The sequence below is a fragment of the Pinus tabuliformis genome, chromosome X (assembly GCF_031772625.1).
Source record: "Pinus tabuliformis cultivar Carrire ecotype Pingquan chromosome X, CPIR1, whole genome shotgun sequence".
Taxonomy (NCBI): domain Eukaryota; kingdom Viridiplantae; phylum Streptophyta; class Pinopsida; order Pinales; family Pinaceae; genus Pinus; species Pinus tabuliformis.
This window is the reverse complement of record NC_142308.1, coordinates 1,353,352,397-1,353,376,533: the sequence shown is the minus strand read 5'-3', so window position 1 is coordinate 1,353,376,533 and position 24,137 is coordinate 1,353,352,397. Positions and strand designations below refer to the sequence as shown.

The 24,137-nt window shown below is 34.7% G+C and overlaps 1 protein-coding gene and 2 pseudogenes across 4 annotated transcripts; all 3 read right to left on the bottom strand.

The window, feature by feature from the left end:
* Nucleotides 1–1,913: 1,913 nt before the first annotated feature.
* On the bottom strand, nucleotides 1,914–4,231 carry LOC149145099 (sugar transport protein 7-like; annotated as a pseudogene). The gene is made up of 4 exons (XR_016265139.1): nucleotides 4,224–4,231; nucleotides 3,565–3,895; nucleotides 2,573–3,172; nucleotides 1,914–2,344 (listed from the first exon to the last, which is right to left on the bottom strand). The product of XR_016265139.1 is annotated as a sugar transport protein 7-like (transcript).
* A 10,296-nt stretch (nucleotides 4,232–14,527) lies between these two features.
* On the bottom strand, nucleotides 14,528–23,884 carry LOC149145097 (sugar transport protein 7-like). 3 transcript variants are annotated; one of them, XM_089447897.1, is made up of 4 exons: nucleotides 23,785–23,884; nucleotides 16,185–16,514; nucleotides 15,195–15,817; nucleotides 14,528–14,971 (listed from the first exon to the last, which is right to left on the bottom strand). In XM_089447897.1, the coding sequence occupies exons 3-4, from the start codon at nucleotides 15,762–15,764 to the stop codon at nucleotides 14,528–14,530; spliced, it is 1,014 nt and encodes a 337-aa protein (XP_089304023.1). In that variant the 5' UTR covers nucleotides 15,765–15,817; nucleotides 16,185–16,514; nucleotides 23,785–23,884. The 3 variants fall into 3 exon arrangements, with proteins under 3 accessions (XP_089304023.1, XP_089304022.1, XP_089304021.1); XM_089447896.1 differs by lacking the exon at nucleotides 23,785–23,884 and adding an exon at nucleotides 16,682–16,832; XM_089447895.1 differs by lacking the exon at nucleotides 23,785–23,884 and adding an exon at nucleotides 16,682–16,832 and having other exon boundaries at nucleotides 15,195–15,833; nucleotides 16,189–16,514.
* LOC149145098 (sugar transport protein 7 pseudogene) lies at nucleotides 16,171–16,832 on the bottom strand (annotated as a pseudogene).
* Nucleotides 23,885–24,137: the final 253 nt, after the last annotated feature.

Sequence of the window (24,137 nt, the reverse complement as noted above, 5' to 3'; positions counted from 1 at the left end):
TCTCTTTCTTAGCTACTTAGTAACCCTTGTTGGTGGGGTTTTGTGTGCTTGATTGGCTATTTATTTTCTGTCATTTTCAGATTTATTTATAGTATTTCAACACTTTATTTTCAACAGCACATGACATCATAAAACATACTTAATTAACTCATCCACTTGAAATATTATTTTCACACACTCACACCCTAAGTGAACATGATTTTGGTTAACACCGCCAAGCCAAGTCTTGAAACACTACAGCTTAATAAATCAACACACATATATTAAGCGCACTTGGGCACCAGGGCCAAACAAGCTTTTTAGTGCAGGTGTAGGATCGGTGGGATACAATTCTGATAACACCCATCAATCGCTTTCATTGAGACATTGAAGTTGACATATTAGGGAGCTTAAAATCCTTCACCATCCCACGGTCCAAAGTCAGAGTGCGTTAGAAACCTGATTCAAAGGGGGTTAGGCTAGGTCATCGTGTTATCAGTTCTCTACGTGGATACCCAACCTGTGACAATAAATCCCGTGCATTGGCTGACTACCAAGAAGCTCAAGTATCGACCAACCCCGTGGGTTGAAGGTAACCGTAGTGACCAATCTTTTGGGAAGTAGTTGGTTCTCTACCCCACCTTTCTGGATAAATAATTGTATTCAAGTCAAAGTCCATTAAGGAATATTTACATGTTTTTAAACTATTTAAATTAACTAATCACAATATCAATCTTGTATCCATGAACTAGAGAGTTTCAATTTATCTTTTTATATATTCAAAAAAGAATTTTCGGATGATCCACTAGGTTGTCATGGTAGATTAGAAAATTATACAAGAAGCAAGAATATTTTGATTGTTTTTTGAGATGTTTGTTTTCATTTGTTTTAGAAACTTAAGTTTCAAAATTTAAACATATAATCATTCATATAATAAGAATTGAATATAGATTTTATTTGATTAATATTTAAATTTTAGACAAATAATTAATATATACTTTTTACTAATCATTAAATTTACTCTACATATTTTTGCTAAAACTCGGTAATATGGATGTTCTCTAGGCAATTTGGATACTTTCCTTTGAACCTAAAGTTATTTTTAAGTGAATGTTGGCATTTGGATTGAGAAGTGCTTTTACATATGTATATGTATAGAAGTGCTTCCATGAAAACATTTCAATATATGTGCATACTTATGTACTTTCAAATATGTAAAAATATGAAAGTGCATAGATATGCACATATACAAGCATTTTTTCATATAATGCAAACAATACATATATGAAAGCACTATATATACATATATAATTGTGTGTGTGAAAGCATGGCATATATCAAATATGTGCATACATAGAAATCATATATGTACATATATGTAATCACATATGAAAATGCTTTTATATATATGCAAGCAAAATTCTTTTTGGTGTTTATATAAAATAATTTTTTATTTAAATATATACATTGTATATATATATAAATTCTTTCGTATAAATATAAATACAAAAATATTTGATGTATATATAGAAACATTTCACACATATATGAAAGTGCATCCATATATGTCTATATAATGAATCACATTTTACATATATTGTTGCATAAAAGCAATTCACACACATATACATAGGTGCTTCCATATTGGCACATGCATTTTTAATCCTTCACTTATATTTAGAGATATTTTTATAAACACTCAAATATAAAAGTGCCGCGCATATATAAAAGTATTTCGATGTGTATCATTTTATACATATACTAAACTGTTACATGGATATGCAGATTTTCACCATATATAAAAGAAAATAAACTACTTAGATGAGATTTTAGATATATGATATGTTGTGGAAATAAATCCTCAAATAAATTTGCAAATTACAATAAATTAGAGGGGTCAAACTCTCAAATTAAATTAGTCTTCTTGATTTCAATCACACATATGGCCGCATGATCACCTCCTCATCAATACATGGAACGATTTTCTTCCAAAACTAGTGCTTTCTCCATTGAAGAATCATTTCTTCAATGGGAACACCCTTAGTCTCAGGCAGGAAGAAGTATACAAAGGAAGTCATGATACAAATCGAAGGAAAATCCCATACTTGAATGTACATAAAAGATATAGGAAGGATTGTGCAATTGCAAATGTGAAGAGGAGGTTTACAAAGACAGTTATGGCCTCTCCAATAGAACGGGTTTCCAGTGGGAAAATTTCACTGGGCACAGTCCATCCAAGAGGACCCCATGACCACCCAAATGCAGCCACAAATAAACAAATGGTTGCTACAAACAACGCTGAGAATCCTTTGGATAGTTGTTGGTCTCCTCCAAACTTTAGGGCCAAGACTATGCCAACAGCAACCTGCGAAAAAAATTAGATATTATTGTTACTGATGAAGCCAACAGAAAGCAAAGCAGCAGGAATGCGAAAAAAGAGAGACCAAAACTCTCTCCATAATCTTCTCTTGGGCATGTGCATGGGCATGTTATGTTGGAAGCCTTGGTTACACCAACTGAAAGTTCGTTGATGTATACAAAAAGCAGATGCAACAAAAAAATAAAAAACGCACGTGCGTACCCTCTCTCATACCTGACATACTATCATCATAATGCAGCCACCAAGTAGCAAGGGTCTGCGCCCCCACTTGTCAACAGTTGCAATTGATAGGAGGGCGGAAAGTACAAGAATAGCTCCAGTCAAAACGAAGGAATAGAGGGAATCATTTGCACCAAAGCCCAAGGTGACGAAAAGAATAGGGGCATAGAACAATATGGAATTGATTCCAGTCAAGGTCTAAAACATGGGCCGATTCCTCCTCTCAAAAATATTTCTGAATGGATGTTCGATGGCGTTAGCTAATTCACTGGCATCCACCATATCTTGATACTCTACATCTACATGCTCGGTTCCCCTCGTCTTCTCCAGGATAGCACGCCCTTCGCCTAGACGACCATGTTCTATCAGACTGTTGGGAGTCTCAGAAAGGAACATCCCTCCAACTGTCATCAAAAGTGTAGGAACAACAGCCAAACAAAGACAACGACGTCATCCCCACGGTGTTATGTTCTGAGTGCCGTAATTAACCAAATTTGTCGTGAAAATCCCAAGTGTTGTGGCCAATTGGAACAACATATTGAGTCCTCCACGAAGTTTTGGAGGAGCCAGCTCTTACAGGTACAGAGGAACGGCCTTGAAACAAAGAAGAAAAATTTGTCAACCCATTAATTCATTCAAATTCAAACTAATAAAAAACTCTGCAAGTGCAAATCCAAGTCCTTCGAATCGTCCAAACTATTAAAAAACTCTGCAAAGTTCCCACGTCATGATTTAGATCCAAACTATTATTAAAAAAGTCTAATGAAACCCAATTGGTTCGTTCTAAAAGCTCAGACTAAAACCTTTGTGTAGGTTACCCAAGTTATTCTAAGTGGAACTGGAATACCGAGTCATTCTATCCAAGTCATTCTAAGTGGAACTGGAATCCCAAGTCATTCTAAATTGAATTTCAAAGACAAACGACTAAATCATTGGTTACCCGCAAATCTAATCTAGCTATTTTTGACGAGGAGGATAGGACCTACCTGATTTGCGAAGCTAATTCAGACACCAAGCATAATCTGCCCAAAAATGAGCATTGCCAAATTCACGGCACTGGAATTCAGAGAAGCAACTACGATGACACTGGTACCTCCGCTGATAATAGTGGCCTTGCGTCCCTATTTCCTCGTCATAGAAGACGCAACCAGCGAAGCAACAAGGCCTGCAACGTAGAGGGACGAGGTGAAGATAGCCAGGCCTTGGTTGTTGTACTTGCAGTAATCGGTATCATGGTCATTTTCATAATGCTTCTTGTGGTACACTGTGGGGAAGAATTTCTCCAAAAATGGGTCCATGGATGTCACTCCACGTGTACTTATTCACAACCCTATATAAATAGATAAGTAAACATATAAATTAGAGAAAACAAATATTATACTTATTGCATTTTAATATTCTTATTGATTAAATGGTTATTAATTAATGTGAATTATTATCTTAAATTATATGATCAAATGGTTCTTAATTTATCTGTCCTATTTCATATTTGTATATTTAGAAATATTTTTATTTTAAGTAATTAAATTTATTAAGTTTCTAAATCTTTATTAAAATATCTATTTAGAGTGGTTAAAGTAATTGAAAGTAAATATAAAATAATTTGTGCATTTTTGTCTTTTTTTTTAATTCATAATGAATTTACATTGCCATTTTACAACTAAGCATCAGAGAGCTGTGTAATTCCTTTCATGCTCAATATTGTGTTGACATATATCCATTTTAAAATAAAATAAGTATATTTTGTAATTATCAATGGAGGTTATAATAAGAAAACTGAAATGATTATAGATGTTTGATTAATTTTAATTTAAAGTATTATCAAACATCAAGAATCTCACTCTCACTTACTCAATTACTTATTGTGCCAATGACTACGTCTAAATAACAAAAAATATTGCTTACATTAACAAATTAAAAAATAGTAATAACAAAAAAAAATGATGTTTCCCATAAAAAAAATACTTTGACTTTCACCTTAATTTTTAAATAAATTCCATACATAGTGATAAAGTAATTGAAAGTAAATATAAAATTAATTAAATTTTTTTTGTGCATAAAATATTCCAATGTACATATTAAATACCATAATTTTATAAAGTAAAGTAATTTAAATTATTATTTTTCTCATATTTTCACTTTCCATTATGACAATATGTGATTCATTTAATTTATAATATGGAATTGATGTATAATATCCAAAAATAACAACAACAAAAATGTTTCGTTTGGATAACAAATAAAAGGTTTCATGTGGACAAATTAATTCTAGTCATCCAAAAATTCATCTTCAAATGACTCCCCATCATCATCATCAACGAGATCTACATTTACATCATCATCATCAAAGGAATCTATATTTATAAGGAGTCAAAACACATCATCAAGGAACCTAGTCTCGTTTATGCCAACAAAGAATCAATTATTTCAACATTCTCGTGGAGCTAAACTTGTTTATATCATCAAGGCATTGAACTTGACCAAATCATCATTAATTAACTTCATATCATCAAGAATTCCACATTATCATCATCAAGGAGAAAGCATCATCATCATGAAAGTGTAACCATCACCGAGTCTAGATCACCATTAAATAGTCTAATAACATCATCTATGTCATTTTCAAATGTCAATATCATCATGAGAACCTTTGGTGTCACAGTTTATAAAGCCTTGGTTTATGTCACTCGCTTCTTATACTTTTCACAGTCCTATTTTATGAAGAGATATGCTCACTACTTTAAAGATGGTTCTTTCAAACTGAGATTTCTCCATTTCTCATAAACATAGAATTAATCAGACACTTCTATGAAACACACAATTATTCAAACAGGTATACACAAAGATTAATTATTTTCTATGAAAAACACAATTATTCAAACAAGTATGCATAAAGATTAATTATTTTTTTGAGGATTGGCATTGAATGTATTCTATTAGTGGAACCTATAGACATAAAATTAGCCATGGTGGAACGATCTCATCACACACACACACACACACATATATATATCGTCGACTTTGTTACAACAAGCCACGAAGGATGGCTCATGTAATAGGTTTTTAGAAAAGCCATGGTGCCTCTCACCATGTATATATAGATGGGAAACTTTTCTTTGGTTACAACAAGCCAAAGAGGATTTTTCATGTGATATGATGCTAGAAAAGTCATGGTGGCTCTGTCTTTGTATGCATATATAATAGGGGAAGATTGATATAAGCCGTAGATTATTATTTGTATACAGATATGGATCAACAGGAAACCCATAGGCAAGGTTTGACATGGTAATGGTCTTGCCTAGTTTGAAGTTTGAAATATTATAATAAAAGAATCATTAAGCATGGCATTGCAAGCTACACCAAGGTAGTTGAGTTGGTAAGATGTGATAATTGTATACACAAGGTGGCGATTTAAACCCTACAAGGTGACAGGTCGGTTCATATTTTTATCGTTAAAATATGTTTGTTATTTTTTCACATGGATAACACATAGGAAATGCACAAATAATAGCACTCGCAACGGAATTGGGGATTCTGTCTAGCATGCCTGAAAACATGAAAACTATAGCACACATAATTTAATATATAGTTTTTATGTGGTTCTTTTTTGTTTTTGATGCCATTATTTTTCCAAATTGAGTTATAGAAGAATTTGATTGATTAGGGCCTCGAAGTGAATCTAACTAGAGAGTGTGATGCCATTTTGACATTTATTTGACAACTATGCATTTTGTATGTTTTGAGCGGCTATGACCAAGTTGTAATATTTTTGAATGCATAGTGAAAATAAGTTCTAAAAAGGGAAATGAGTGACAAAGTTGATCAACTAGTAGAGGCAGAGTATGGGAAACAACATGACAACTAGTGACAATTATTTTTATGATAGATTATGGCAGTATTTCTGGAAGTGGTTGCAAAATATGACAATGATTGTCGTGAAAATGGTGCATGGTAGCTTCACTGGGGGAGAAATACCACACCATGTGCGTTCATATTGAGGGATATATGTTGAGGAAAAATTGACATATTATATTAAGCATATAATAGGGGGTAACATTTTTTATATTAGCGGGCACAAAAAATGGAGCTCAAAGTTAATGAAAATTTATAAACGGGTATAAAAAATGTTAATGAAAAACTCAATACCTACAATATCTAGTGAAAGTAGGGGTTTTCTAAATTGGGAAGCTGTATTGGGTTCGTATTGGTAGGGGGTTAAATTTTTTTTTTTTAGAGTTATTTTCCAATATGTACTCAAATTAAGGGTATCATTTAATATGCCACAAATGCATGTGATATGCCAGATGTTCATTGAATGAAACCCCCATGTAGTGATGGCAGTGCTTGTAGGTTGTGGGAGTGATTGTGAACTACGCAATGAAAAAAATTATAGGTTACAGGTTTTACTTATACTTTAGTGATATATGATGGCAACACATATAGTTTGAAAATGATATGAAATATAGGTCCATAAGGAAATTGAAGAAGGAGGTTAGAACCTCCATCGAGCTTGAAGCCTCAATCAGAATGAAGCCTAAAGTAGGTTGGAGCCTCAATCAAGTTGAAGCCTAAAGCATATTGGGGCCCACTCATCATTGAGTTTGGAGCCTCAATAAGGTTGTATTCTATAGTAAGCAATTACTTGCATTATTTCGAGGTTTGTACCTTAATTAGGTTGTAGCCTACTCCAAGTGGTAGTTTGCATTTATTGGGGGTACTTTCCTCCCTCGCATCGTAGCCTACAAATATATGTAATGAATTGAAGATAAATAAGAAGAAGGATGGATGGTTTTCTCCTTTATGGGTTTCCACGTAAAATTCATGTGTCCCTTGTGATGTAATGATGTGTTATTGATGTGACGGCAGCTTTATAATGCATTACTCTTTATGATGATTTGATGATTATGGTTATCATTCAATCCTACATGATTGTTTGATTGGAAAAATTTAGGAAATGATAAAATTTCTCTCGCATCGATTCACCTTCCATTTTGAGTCTGACCTTTGGGCACACATTTAAATACATTCTTTTCTACTTAACAAACACTTTAAAAATAAAAATTTCATAAAATACAATATAAAGTATTAGAATTTTAATAATAATCCCATTTTATACTCAGAATTTTTCCAATTTCATATGTTAGAAACCAAGGGTTTGGAATTTGAAATTAGTAAAGGTGTTGGACACCTAATCCAATAAGGTTATGATGTGGAATGTCAACCATCAAAGGGAATCTAAGGGTTCTTGAAAGATGAATCAAATGATCAGAATATTGTATTTATATTTGTACAATATTTAATGAAATAACATTAATGCTTATCTTTGATTTTGAGTTTCATATTCCAATAGTGGTATTAAAGAAAATCTCTGTTAGACTCTTGCCATATATGCCTCTCTAAGTTTGCCAGATCTACCACTCTGAGTAGCCCTGAAACCCTTGGCTATTTGTTCTCATATTTCTAACATTTGTACATTGTTGCTTTTATCTATGTGTTTAGTTAAGCTTTTCTCTACTAAACATTTTGGATTGCATGGTATCTTCTTGCACTATTTTATCTCTTCCATGCGTATTTCACTGTGATGTACCTCCATGCAAGAATCGCACTAACCCATGACGAGATGCCCTTTTCCCATCGTCATTCTCTCTTTATATTACCCAGGTGGATATTGGTTTCCATCCACCTAATCCACTTGGACCCCCACCATCGTTTCTTCTACTTTCCTGAATTGTAGCACAATTTACTAACTTTGGCAGTTTTTTTGGGTCCTGAACTTTCGAAGCCATTTCTAGGAGCGAGACTTTGGACCCGCAAATCTGAAGTAAGGGAAAGGTGCCCCCAAACTACAAAACAAAGGACAAATAGAAGATTGAGAGACCTAGGAAAGTGCTGTTGGGCCCAATTTGGGAAATCCTTCTAAGTATCGTCAACTCGTGGGGGCCCTGATGTTCTTGGTGAACTCGCATCCAGACATATGTTTTGCAGTGAATACATTGAGTTATTTTATTGTCGATCCTCATCACATACATTGGATTGCTGCCAAGAATCTCTTGAGATATCTTCGGGGCACAATCAATTATGGACTTAGATACACTGCTGGGAATGTGAGGTTCCATGGTTACTCTGATGCATACTAGGCTGGAAGTGTGGTGGATCGTAAAAGCACATCTGGTTGTTGCTTCTCTCTAGGTTCTGTTGTGATATCATGGATGAGCAAGAAGCAGAAGTCAGTTTCCTCTAGTTAACATATTTGTGCAATTACACCCCATTGTTCTTTATTTAGAAGCTTTGTCATGCTGTTAGAGTTGATTATCTTTCCAGGTTTTCCTTCCATACTCCTCAGTTCAACTTCCTTTCCTTCCCAAAAAAATTTCAAGAAAAGTTCTTGAAAATTAAAAGCTATCGTGCCCAAAGATTATAGCCATTGGACTCCTAGTAAAACATCAACACCACCCATTGGAATGGAAAGCATTGGGATATTCAATACATATTCTCCCATGGATAGCTTGATATTATGGCACTTTCTAGAGAAATTTATGGTTCCTCCACTTGCAACCATCACTTGACACTCCAGTGCTAGATATAGGAAGCAATTCAATTCCTTGGCTATCTTACAATCAATAAAATTATGGGTACTACCCAAATCAATCAAGACTCTTACCTTTTTCTTCTTAATATGTCCTTCTATCTTGATAGTTTGAGGAGTGATAATTTCTTCCAATGCATTACAAGATATGGTCAGATTGATTTCTTGAGACTCGATGTGATCTTTCAATTCTTGAACATTTTTCTTCTTGATATGTCCTTCTATATTGATAGTTTGAGGAGTGGTAATTCCGTCCAATGCATTACAAGATATGGTCGGATTCATTTCTTCTTTCTCGATGTGATCTTTCACTTCTTGAACCTTTTTCTTCTTGATATGTCGCTCTATCTTGAGAGTTTTAGAAGTGGTAAATCTCTCCAATGCTTTACAAGATATGGTCAGATTCATTTCTTCTTTCTCTGGGGTTGGTTCCTGGTGTATATACTCTTCTTTTGATGTTTCTTGATCCTTTTCTTCCTCCTCTCCACAATCAATGTAAAATAATTTCTTCTCAACACACTTTTGACCTTTAATGTATTTGTTATCACAATTGTAACAAAGCCCCTTTTCTCTTTTTTCTTCCAATTGTTGTGCTGTAGCCCTTGTAGGTTGTGGAAGACTAGGAGAAACAACACTTCCATCTTTATAGTTGTGAGGGGTATACTTCCTTGTTACCATAATTTTGCTTTCCACTTTGTAGCAAAGCCCTTTTTCTCTTTTTTCTTTCAATTGTTGTGGTGTTGCTTTAAAGAAGGTGTTGCTCTTTGTACCCTCATAATGTGCTATCATTTCCTCCATGAAAATTGACCATGTAACAAGTTGTTTACGAGAACAAAGCCATTTATACCATAAAAATTGATCCAGTTCTAAATATGAAGATGCAATACATACCTTTTGTAACAGTGGTACACCATGTAGATCAAAATATTGCTCCATTTGTAGTATCCAATTTACTGGATCCTTTCCATCAAACTTCCTCATATCGCCTTTTCCTGATTTCAGGAGCTTGATCTTGACTGTAACTCTGTAATTTACGATTGTCAAGTTTTAAAATTACGACATGCAGTAGCCCTCTGTGTCCTCTTTCCAATTCCACCCGTCTAATCAAAATTGGATTCTCCAGTGAAGAGTTATGCCAAATCTCCCATGATGACCTAAGTATAGTCTGGTTCAGTAGAGTGAACTTGTATGGCGTACCGCGGGTCACTGTTTCAACTTTTGGATCTAAAAACTATGCACAGAAAACTACAATCCATCCTCTTTCTGTAACATTTTACGAAATTTCAATTTTTTGCTCAAAGAGAAAGTTATGACGATTTTCCCAAGGTCACTTGTTTAGGATGTAATTCGGGAGTCTGCAAAAACCCTAACTTTCTTAGAACATATATCCGAAAATATAGCGAGACAAGTTCTGAAATTCGGAGCCGAGGTTCAGATCGATTTCTTCTCAAATGGGTTTTTCTTTGAGCTTCTGAAACTTTGTAGCAAAAGCGTTATAGTGACAATTCCATGATAACCTGTTTTAGATTAAATTCTGGAGCTTTCAAAAACCCTAAATTCCTCAAATCATATCTCTGAAAATATAGCACAACAAGATCTGCAATTCGGATCTGAAGTTCAACGCAACTTCTTTTTGAATGGGTTTTTTTTTAGCTTCTGAAACGTCATAGAAAAATAGTTATAGCAAAAATTCCACAATGACCTGTTTGGAGCAGCGAAGCCCTAGAATCCCAAAGCTCTGATGTCGAATGTTATGAAACAAACTCACAAAAAGATATAAAAGATAGATCAACACCTTATAAATAAGCCTCTTCGAGGGGGCAACCTCCTTTACATTACAAAAATGAACAATTCTTGGATGATACAAATGACAAGACCTCATTTCTATATATAGGAGTCTAAGGGGTCATAATATAATCAGAGCTAACATAACAATAATAATGTAAGGGCACAATAATAACAACAGTGGGCTTCTATTGTGCACAATAATTACAATATGGGGACTACATGGGCACAACAATATAATAAGGGGGTTGTACAAATAACATTAAGGGTTTACACTAGTCGTATAGGGACCTAACATACTCCCTACGCTAGGATGTTGACATTGATCTCGGATCAATGGAAACTAACTTCGGGTACGTTGAGAGTGATATCACACACTCTGTATTATTAGAGACTTACTTCGAGTCAATGGAGAATGATATGATATATTCAATCATTTCTTCTTTCTTCATGGTTCAGCTGAGCATAGACAAGGGTGGTACATATTGTAAGACAATTTGGGAGGTGAAGTTCTCCCTAGTTGAGAGGGAGTGTTAATTTTGGCAACTAGGGCCAAACTTCGCATTGGATAGCTCATATAAGGCAACTCATACTTTTATTGGATTCCTCTCTTCGAGAGGTGTAGGATTGATCTAAATATCATCGCATTTTGACATGTACAAATGGAATTATGAATTTATTTTGATTATGGACAAATTGTCAAGGTTGACCAGCAAACTAATGTAGTTACAGAATACCAACAATCACTTCAATTCATCCTCAACATTTCATATAAATACAAGGTGCCTCCTCCTCATTTAGACACTTCACTCACTCACAATCTTCTCTCTCCTTCATTGGTTGGGTACGAATTTCAAAGGCAGCTCTCTGCATGTGCAAAGAAGGGAAGGGTTTTCTATTCCATCCGTTGACCAGTGTTGACCAAAATTGCCAGAGGTTGATTTGACTTTTTTACCAGGATTGACTGGACTTTTTCGAATTGTTTTTGGGCTGATTTGACTCGCTATTAGAGGCTGAGTTGACTGGGTTTGACCGAGTTGGATTGAAGGAAGAATTCTGCCCTCTTGACCAATATTGAATTTTTTGTTAGGGCTTTTTGTGATTAGATTTCACTGTGATTGGGCAAGTGAATATTGTATATTGTACTATCTCTCTCTCTTTCCCTGCTGAACTTTTGAAGAATTATAAGAAGAATTGATCAAGGGTTTCCCCACATTGGGGTTTGTCACTGGTTGGTGCCATATTTTGTGTCCTCTTGTCTTGGATTGTCTTCTACTATTATTGTTAATGTTCTATCTGCATTTTACTATCACGATGCTTTGGTAACTAAACTCGATATTGATATTAGGATAACAAAGAAATTGAAGTAAAATTTCTCTAAGCATAGAACATACCATTGTTATCCTAAAATTAACAAAGATGAACCTAATGGTCAAAATATTGTATCTATATTTGTATAACCTTTAATGAAATAACATTCATGCTTATATTTGATTATAGCTTGCACAATCCAACAAAAAGGAACATGATTTATTTAACAAATTCAAAATTAAATCTCATTTTTTAAATAATTGCAATATAATTATTTTCAACAAAATGGAAATCATATAAAATTATTTGCATATGAGTGAATTTTTATTTTTCATAAGAATTAGTTTTGTATTTCCTCGTAAAATATTTAAAACATAATACATCATTCAACTAGTCAGCATTGAATTATTGCCTCCATTAATTGAAATTGTCACACAAGTATCAACCTTTCCACCTTTGTGTGTCCTACTAGGAGCCAAGGTATAATTTTCTATTGCTAGCTTTGCATCGAAGGCAGTTTCCTTAGGAAAATTTTCTTCCCCTTTGCAAATGCATAGCTCCAAAGCTATGCCCTTTCCTACGTCACTTCCCTAGGCATACAACAAAAAAGAGTTAACTTCATTATGGAATCTAGGATGAGACTACAACCCAAGAATTCCAGAGAAACATTCTCCTATCATATTTTCATTAGATTCGGAGGTTGTTTTTCCCGAACTCTTATTTCCTTCCTTCTATGTCGCACAAAGTATAGGTCGTAGCTTTCCATATCCAAATGTTGTGCCATTAATATCCTGAAGGTTCAAATCCCATGCATGTCAGGCGTATCCCATTCTAGACCCCTCTTAATTATACCTTGAGGCACTTGGGTAGCGGGCTCAAAACCAAAAACCTCAACGTACCAAATCATCCACCCCCATCATGGAATATGAGGGAGAATTTAATTAAAACCTTTTTAGCATATATGGATAAATAGTCATATTCAAGTCAATGTCCATTAAGGAATATTTCCATGTTTTTAAACTATTTAAATTGACTAATGAATATTGTCTTCATGAACAAGAGAGTTTCAATTTATCTTTTTATATGTTCAATTAAGACTTTTAGGATGCCCACTAGGTTGTCATGGTAGATTAGAAAATTATACAAGAAGAGAGAATCTTTTGATTGCTTTTTGAGATGTTTGTTTTCTTTTGTTTTAAAAAATTAAGTTTCAAAATTTAAACATAAAATGATTCATATAATAAGAATTGAATAGAGATTTTATTTGATTAATATTTAAATTTTAGATACAAATAGTTAATATATACTTTTTACTAATCATTAAATTTACTCTACATATTTTTGCTAAAACTCTGTAATATGGATACTGGTTCTCGAGGCAATATGGATACTTTCCTTTGAATCTAAAGTTTTTTTAAGTGAATGTTGGCATTTGGATTGAGAAGTGCTTTTACATATGTATATGTATAGAAGTGCTTCCATGAAAACATTTCAATATATGTGGATATGTATGTACTTTTAGATATGCAAAAATATGAAAGTACATAAATATGCATATATACAAACATTTTTCATATAGTGCAAACAAAGCATTTTTTCATATAGTGCAAACAATACATATATGGAAGCACTTTTTATATATATATATATATATGAGTGAGAAAGCATAGCATATGTCAAATATGTGCATACATAGAAGTTATATATGCACATATATGCAATCACATATGAAAATTCTTTGGTGTCTGTAGAAAATGATATTTTTATTTACATATATACATTGTATATATATAAAAATGCTTTCGTATAAATATAAATACCAAAATATTTTACGTATATATAGAAACATTTCCCACATATATGAAAGCGCATCCTTATATGTCTATATAATGAATCACATTTTACATATATGGTTGCATAAAAGCAATTCTCACACATATATGTATATTTCTATATAATGAATCACATTTTACATATTGGCACATGCATTTTTAATCCTTAACTTATATTTAGAGGTATTTTTATAGACGCTCAAATATAAAAGTACCAGTGCATATATAAAAGTATTTCGATGCGTATCATCTTATAAATATACTGAACTGTTACATGGATATGCAGATTTTTACCATATATGAAAGAAAAGAAACTACGTAGATGAGATTTTAGATATATGATATGTTGTGGAAATAAATCCTCAAATAAATTTTGAAATTACAATAAATTAGAGGAGTCAAACTCTCAAATTAAATTAGTCTTCTTGATTTCAATCACACATATGGCCGCTTGATCACCTTCTCATCCATACATGGAACGATTTTCTTCCAAAACCAGTGCTTTCTCCATTCAAGAATCATTTCTTCAATGGGTACACCCTTAGTCTCAGGCCGGAAGAAGTATACAAAGGCAGTCAAGATACAAATCCATCCTGCAAAGAAGAGGAAAATCCCGTACTTGAACGTACATAAAAGATATAGGAAGGATTGTGCAATTGCAAATGTGAAGAGGAGGTTTACAGAGACAGTTATGACCTGTCCAGCAGAGCGTGTTTCCAGTGGGAAAATTTCACTGGGCACAGTCCATCCAAGAGGACCCCATAACCACCCAAATGCAGCCACAAATAAACAGATGGCTGCTACCAACAACGCTGAGAATCCTTTGGATAGTTGTTGGTCTCCTCCAAACTTTAGGGCCAAGACTATGCCAACAGCAACCTGCGAAAAAAAGAAGATAATATTGTTACTGATGAAGCCAGCAGAAAGCAAAGCAGCAAGAATGCGAAAAAAAAAAGGCCAAAACTCTCTCCATATTCTGCTGCTGGGCATGGCATGGGCATGTTATGTTGGAAGCCTTGGTTATACCAACTGAAAGTTGATGTATACAAAAACCAGATGCAAAACAAAACAAAAAAACGCACGTGCGAACCCTCTCTCATACCTGACATACTATCATCATAATGCCGCCACCAAGTAGCAAGGGTCTGGGCCCCCACTTGTCAACAGTTGCAATTGATAGGAGGGCGGAAAGTACAAGGACAGCTCCGGTCAAAACGGAGGAATAGAGGGAAGCATTTGCACCAAAGCCCAAAGTGCCGAAAAGAACAGGGGCATAGAACAATATGGAATTGATTCCAGTCAAGATCTGAAACATGGGCATGCAGATGGCCATCACTAGCTGTGGCCGATTCCTCCTCTCAAAAATATTTCTGAATGGATGCTCGATGGCGTTAGCCAATTCACTGGCATCCACCATATCTTGATATTCTGCATCTACATGCTTGGTGCCCCTCGTCTTCTCCAGGATAGCACGCCCTTCGCCTGGACGGCCACGTTCTATCAGACTGTTGGGAGTCTCAGGAAGGAACATCCCTCCAACTGTCATCAAAAGAGCAGGAACAGCAGCCAAACCCAGAGAAAGACGCCATCCCCACGGTGTTATGTTCCGAGTGCCGTAATTAACCAAATTTGCTGTGAAAATCCCAAGGGTTGTGGCCAATTGGAACAACATATTGAGTCCTCCACGGAGTTTTGGAGGAGCCAGCTCTTACGGGTACAGAGGAAAAAAAAAAAGAAAATTCTGTCAACCCATTAATTCATTCAAATTCAAACTAATAAAAAACTCTGCACACCCAAGTCGGCCAAACTATTAAAAAACTCTGCAAAGTTCCCACGTCATGATTCAGATACAAACTATTATTAAAAAAGTCTAATGCAAACCCAATTGGTTCGTTCTAAAAGCTGAGACTAAAACTCCTCTGTGTAGGTTAGGTTACCCAAGTCATTCTACGTGGAACTGGAATCCCGAGTCATTCTAAGTTGAATTTCAAAGACAAACGACTAAATCATTGGTTACCCGTAAATCTAATCTATCTAATTTTGACGAGGAGGATAGGACCTGATTTTATTTACCTAATCTAGCTAATTTTATTTACCTGATTTGCGAAGCCAATTCCGACACCAAGCATAATGCGCCCAAAAATGAGCATTGCCAAATTCACGGCACTGGCGTTCAGAGAAGCGCCTACGATGAAACTGGTACCTCCGCTGATAATAGTGGCCTTGCGTCCATATTTCCTCGTCATAGAAGACGCAACCAGCGAAGCAACAAGGCCTGCAACGTAGAGGGACGAGGTGAAGATAGCCAGGCCTTGGTTGTTGTACTTGCAGTAATCGGTATCATGGTCATTTTCATAATGTTTCCTGTGGTACACTGCGGGGAAGAATTTCTCCAAAAACGGATCCATGGATGTCACTCCACCTGTACTTATTCACAACACAGCACAGGCACAGGCACAGAATTTAATAAATCCATTCATTCAGGTTTCAATTATTGTCTTCTGATGAATATCAATTCATGGCATTATTATTTACTAAACTGAAAGTGAATATCAATTCATGGCATTATTATTATTTACATATATATACCAGATATCCCGACATCATAACGGAAGAAGGATCCGCCAATAGCAGCAACAATGCTCGCAATAACGACATAGAGCGTTACTGGGCCATGGTATTGTTGTGCTCTTTCGTGTGACACTCCCACTGCCACTGGGTGCACAGAACCTCCCGCCATCAAGCTCTACAGCACCAGGAATATTGAAGAAGGGATCTGAATCGTGGCCGTGGTCTGTATAAAATTAAATTCCGCACCTTATACGTTCAGTAGATGGCGACCAACGTTGTTATCACAGTGTAGCTAACCTTGTCAACAATGCAATGCTCCACAGGACATTTTTACATTCGCAGATTTAAACCCAATTGATGATGATTTTACGTCGCCAAGCAACATATTCATCTCATTTCACGTGTGAAGAGACAAACAATCTCCATGCTTATAAATACACGGCACATCAATTAATTCACTTCTATCTGCCCATCATGACTTGACTTTCCATTTGGTGAGACACTTAACTAAATCTTTCTATTCTGATTTAACTAAATTTTCAATCTTTCTAGGACACGCGGTTCACTGTGTATCATTTGGCTGATGATATTTATATATTTTTTTTAATAATAGAAGATGGTTAGTGAATATAATGTTATATATATCAATTTTATTCATATATTGACTTAACATATCTTTTTCTTAAAATAAAAATAAACTATTTTCTAAATAGAAAAAGCAATGTAAATTATAATAAACAACAAAAATGAATATACTATGCATGTTTACTTAGTTGTCTTAATATAATATAATTTCATGTAAAGTAATTAGAAGTAAAAAAAAAATTAAACTTTATACTTTTCAAAAATATTTCACCACATGATTCAAATAAACTCTATATAAATAAACAAGTAAATATATAAATTAGATAAAAAAAATTATTGTACTTATTACATTTTAATATTTTTATTGATTAATGGTTATTAATTAATGTGAATTATGATTTTAAATTATATGATCAAATGGTTCTTAATTTATCATTACCGTTGTCCTATTTCATATTTCTATATTTAGAAATATTTTTACTTTAATTAAATTTATCAAGTTTTTAAATCTTTATTAAAATATCTATATACAGTAGTTAAAGTAATTAAAAGTAAATATAAAATAATTTGTTTATTTTTGTCCTTTTTCTTTAATTCATAATGAATTTACATTGCCATTAGATGTGTAATTCCTTTCATGCTCAATATTGTGTTGACATATATCCATTTTAAAATAAATAATTATATTTTGTAATTATCAATGGAGGCTATAATAAAAACACTGAAATGATTGTAGATGTTTGATTAATTTTAATTTAAAGAATTATCGAACATCAAGAATCTCACTCTCACTTACTGATTACTTATTGTGCCAATGACTATGTCTAAATAACAAACAATATTAATTACATAAAAAAATTAAAAAATAGTAATAACGAAAAAAAATATGTTGGCCATAAAAAATACTTCAACTTCCATCTTAAGTTTTAAATAAACTCTATACATAGTGAAAAAGTTATTGAAGGTAAATATAACTTTTTTTTTCTTTTTTTTTTTCTTTTTTCTTTCTCGTACATAAAATATTCCAATGTACATATTAAATACCATAATTTTATAAAGTATAGTAATTTAAATTAATTTTTTTCTCATATTTTCACTCTCCATTATGACAATATGTGATTTATTTAATTTATAATATGGAATTGATATATAATATCCAAAAATAACAACAACAAAAAAGTTTAGGTGGATAACAAATTAAAGGTTTCATGCGAAAAATTATTTCTAGTCATCCAAAAATTCATCCTCAAATGACTCCACATCATCATCATCAACGGGATCTACATTTACATCATCATCATCAAAGGAATCTACATTTATAAGGAGTCAAACCACATCATCAATTAATCTAGTAGATGGGATCTACATTTACATCATCATCATTAAAGGAATCTACATTTATAAATAGTCAAACCACATCCTCAAGGAATCTAGTCTCCTCTATGTCAGCAAGGAATCAATTCTTTCAACATTAGTGTGGAACTAAACTTGTTTATATCATCAAAGCGTTCAACTTGACCAAGTCATCATTAATTAACTTCATATCATTAAGAATTCCACATTATCATCATCAAGGAGAAAGCATCATCATAATCAAAGTGTAAGCATCACCGAGTCTAGATCGCCATTAAACATTGCAATAACATCATCCATGTCATTTTCAAATGTCAATATCATCAACAGAACCCTTGGTGTCACAGTTTATAAAGCCTTGGTTTATGTCACTCGCTTCTTATACTATTCACACTTCTATTCTATGAAAACTAGTGACAATTGTTTTTATGATAGTTTATGGCAGTATTTATGAGTCATGATAGTGGTTACATTAAAAGTGATTGCAGTGAAAATGGTGCATGGTAGCTTCACTAGGGACAAATGCTGGTGCATGGTAGCTTCACTGGGGACAAATACCATACCACGTGCATTCATATTGGGGATATATATTGAGGAAAAATTTACATATTATATTCGACATATAATAGGGGGTAACAGTTTTTATATTGGCAAGTATAAAAAATGGAGCTCAAGGTTAATGAAAAACTATTAAGGGGTATAAAAAATGTTAATGAAAAATGGATATCTACAGTATCTAAGTAGGGGTTTTCTAAATTGGGAAGTTTTATGGGGTTTGTATGGGTAGAGGGTTAATTTTTTTTAGAGGTATTTTCCAATTTGTACTCAAATTAAGGGTATCGTTTAGTATTCCACAAATACACATGATATGTCATAGGTTCATTGAATGGAGCCCACATGTAGTGGTGGCAGCGCTTGTAGGTTGTGGTAGTGATTGTGAAATTCACAATGACATAAATTATAGGTTGTAGATTGTACTTATACATTAGTGATATATGATGGCAATAGATCTAGTTTAAAAATGATATGAAATAGAGGTCAACAAGGAAATTGAAGGAGTTTGAAGCCTCCATTGAGGTTGAATCCTCAATCAGATCAAACCTAAAGCAGGTTGGAACCTCAATCAAGTTGGAAACTAAAGCATATTGGAGCCCACTCGTCATTGAGTTGGAACCTCAATAAGGTTGTATTCTATAGTAAGCAACTACTTGCATTCTTTCGAGGTTGGTATGTCAAATAGGTTGTAGCCTACTGTAACTTGTGGCTTGCAATTATTAGGGGTACTTTCCTCTATTAGGTTTTAGCCTACAAATATATGTAATGAATTGAAGATAAATAAGAAGAAGGATTTATGGTTTTCTCCCTTGTTGGTTTCTACGTAAAAATCTTGTGTCCCTTGTGATGTGATGATGTGGTATTGATGTGATAGTAGCTTTATAATGCATTACTCTTTATGATGATTTGATTATAATGGTTATCATTCAATCCTACATGATTGATTGATTAGAAAAAAGTTATGAAATGATAAAGTTCTCTCGCATTGATTCGCCCTACCTTTTGAGTGTGACCTTTGGGCCGACATTTAAATACAATCTTTGCAACTTAACAAACACTTTAAAAATCATTTTTTCATAAAATACAATATAAATTATTAGTTAGGTGACAGGTCGGTCCATATTTATATCATTAAAATATGTTTGTTATTTTTTCACATGGATAACACATAGTAAATGCACAAATAGTAGCACTGGAAATGGACTTGGGGATTCTATCTAGCATGCTTGAAAAATCATAACTATAGCACACAAAATTTAATATATAGTTTTATGTGGTTATTTTTGGTTTTTTATGCCGTTATTTTTCCAAATTGAGTTCTAGAAGAATCTGAGTGATTAGGGCTTTGAAGTCAATGTTGTATTTTTATTTGTATAATCTTTAATGAAATAACATTAATGCTTATCTTTGATTTTGATTTTCATATTCCAATAGTGGTATTAGAGTGAGTCTCTCTCAGACACTTGCTAGATATGCCTCTCTAAGTTGGTCAAATCTACCACTCTGAGTAGCCCTGAAACCCTTGACTATTTGTTCTCGTATTTATAACATTTCTACATTGTTGTTTTATCTATGTGTTTAGTTAAGCTTTTCTCTACTAAACATTTTGGATTGCATGGTATCTTCTTGCACTATTGCATCTCTTCCATGTGTGTTTCTCTGTGAGCTACTTCCATGCAAAAATCACACTAACCCATGATGAGATGCCATTTTCCCATCATAATTCTCTCTTTATATTACCCAGGTGGATATTGGTTTACATCCACCTATTCCACCTGGACCCCCGCCATTGTTTCTTTTAGTTTCCTTAATTGTAGCACAATTTACAATTTTTGGCATTTTTTCAGGTCCTAAACTTTCGAAGTCATTTTAACACCCTAAAAGTTGTCTTTCTGGAAAACGGGAAAACCCATATCCTATGTAAAGGGCTTTTAATTCAAATTTATAGTCCTGAGATAGATATTTATAAAAAGGTATGATACACATCAAATAGAGATTGTATGCATGTTACAACCCCTCGAATATGACATACCAATTTACCCCAACGGTGCCCACATATGTTTGGTGGTTCATCTCCTAGGGTTAAGATTTTGGATGTTTATGGTTTTCCATTGTTTATAAATAATAAATAGGCCTTCGCGCCTCGTCGTAACATGGTTGAGAAGGCATGTAGCCATCACTTCTCTTCTCAAATATAGGCTACCATTCGCTGACTTAGTTTATTTCCATTCAGCCGGTAACAAATTTTAGTACTTTGTTATTAATGAATTGAAGTTACATTTTCATTTTATATCTATATTTCTGTTTATATCTATATTCATGTTGTTCCTTCATAAACTTGGATCAGTGGTATCAGAGAAGTCTTCTCTTTCTCTATCTTTCTATGCATCACCCCAACGAGGTCGAGATATAAGGAGTTAGGGCTCAAACTGGTTGAACCTTTGCAAGATTGACCTCACTGACCCCGAGGACCTCCCATCGTGTAAGAAAATAAAGATGAGGGAGCAAGATATCCTTTCAAAATATTGCTTGAAGAATCCCTCAAGTAAGGGAAAGTTGCCCCAAAACTGCAGAACAAGGGACAAATCCAAGACGGGGAGACCTAGGAAAATCCACCAAAGCCACAATCATAGAACAACACCATAAAGACAAAGAAGGACACATGAAAGTGGTGTGAGTTCCATAAGAGCCCCACTGACAACATAAAGTGAGTGTCGAGCCAAGAAATCATTGGTGGCTGAGCTAAAGGCTTCAGAGTCAGATGAATGTTCCAACTTTAAGTCAGAACCCCACAATGCAAATGACAAAGGGAATCAAATTATTGATGTGGAGTGAAACGCCACTGTTTCCACCGCCAAGGTCCAGAAGATTGAGCCTGGAGATCCAGAGGAGGGGGAGCGCCTCTGCCACTCACAAATGTGGGTGAAGGGTTCTCCGCTACAGTCCATTGTCGAAAAGAAGATTTAAAAGAACCTCATTTCAGTAGAGGTCATGAAGTATTTGGACCTACCGACCACACCAGACTTGCAGTTTTACACCATCGGGTGACTTCATCAAGGACTAGATCTCTGCATCAACTAGAGGTGTTGCCTTCCCTATAGCATAAAGCCCTTAACGGATGAGGTACTATGTGATTTTTCTCCTCTTCAAGTTTGTGATGTATTATTAGGCAAACCATACTTGTGGAAGTGTCATGTTGTGTATGAGTCTAAGCCTCACACTGTCATTATTACTTTGGGAAATAAGTTATACAGGATACCAAAGGTAGCCTCACCTACCACCATGTCTTTGATCTCTGCTAAGAAATGCAGTAAGATCATATATTAGACTAGGAAATTTGTTTTCTTTCTGATGTGCTCTCAAAGTAAGGGGAAGGAGATGGTCATCCACACCGATCACTGACCTCTTCAATTATACAGATACAAGGGAAGTTTCAAAATGATTTCCATTAGAAGTGGTCAACATATCTACAACAATTCCACTTGAGCATTAGATACAAAAGGCAACACCAACCATGTTGCATATTGCCTCAGTCATTCTCCAGTTGCAACACTAACTACTGTTGTCAACTCTTGTGGCCACAAAACCTCTGGATGGCAAAAATTGTATAAAAATGATCTAGAGTTTTCCACCACATACCAAATGCTAGTGGATGGAAATCAAGTTCTTGATTTCCACCTCCATGATGCATTATTATGCTACCTGGGTAACCTTTGTGTTCCTTCAAGAGAGAATGTTAAGCTGATTTGGGAGGCACACTACAGTCAGGTTGTAAGACACTTTGGAGTGGAGAAAACTATGGACATACTCCAAAAGTAATTTTATTGGCCAAAACTTTGATAGGATGTTGGAAAATATATCATATATTTCACTACCTATGCCATAGCCAAGCCCACCATCAATAAGCAAGGTATGTACACTCCTCTGCCTACTCCTAGCCAACCCCGGGAATTCGTCTCCATAGACTACCTGTCTGGCCTCCCTTCTACCAAGAATGGTAATGACTATGAATTTGTGGTCGTGGATAGATTTTATAAAATGGCTATATTGGTGGCCTACAAGAAGAGTATCACAGTAGAGGACACTACCAAACTCTTCTTTGTATGAGTGTGGGTACATTTTGGGATGTCTTTGAACATTATTTCAGATCGGGATAGGAGGTTCCTAAGCACATCCTAGTCAAGCCTCTAGAGGCTATTGGACACCAGGCTCACCAAGTCGATTGCATTCCATACCGACACTAATGACCTGACAAAAGTCGTCAACAAGATGATAGTGCACATATTTCACATGTACAACTCCAAGCATCCACGAACCTAGAATGAGAGACTTCCTTATGTGCAACACAACTATAACAGATCTCTCCATATCTCTCATAGTTTCGGTCCCTTTCAAGTGGGTTTGGGATTTCAACCATTGCATCTGATTGATGTTGCCATGCCTCATGCAACTACATAGACAAAATCCACAGATGTATAGTCAGAGGTTGATAAAGAAAACAGGTTTATTGAATGCATCGAACACATCTTCCAGTAATTTCATGACATCTTGGAGAATTCTAATTCCAGGTTAGAGTAGTGACATGATCAACATCAGGTGCCACGTAAGTTTAAAGTGGATATACATACCAGATACCCCGATATCATAACCAAAGATGGATTCGCCAATAGCAACAACAATGCTTGCAACAATGACATAGAGCATTACTCGGCCATGGTATTGATGTGCTCTTTTGTATGACACTCCCACTACCACTGCTTGCACAGAACCCCCGCCATCAGGCTCTACAGAACCAGGAATATTCAAGAAGGGCTCAAAAAGTATCCTGCACGGATCTGAATCCTGGACGTGATCTATATAAAATTAAATTTCGCACCTTATACGTTTGGTAGATGGCGACCAATGTTGTTATCACAATGCAGCTAACCTTTGTCAACAATGCAATGCTCCATAATAATAATGGGACATTCGCATATTTCCA

Excerpts from the sequence above, each read along its gene's own strand:
- LOC149145097 (XM_089447897.1), bottom strand. The coding sequence starts at position 15,764 with ATGTTGTTCCAATTGGCCACAACCCTTGGGATTTTCACAGCAAATTTG. Across the intron at positions 14,972-15,194 it reads TTATGATGATAGTATGTCAG|GTTGCTGTTGGCATAGTCTT; the intron begins GTATGAGAGAGG and ends TTTTTTTCGCAG.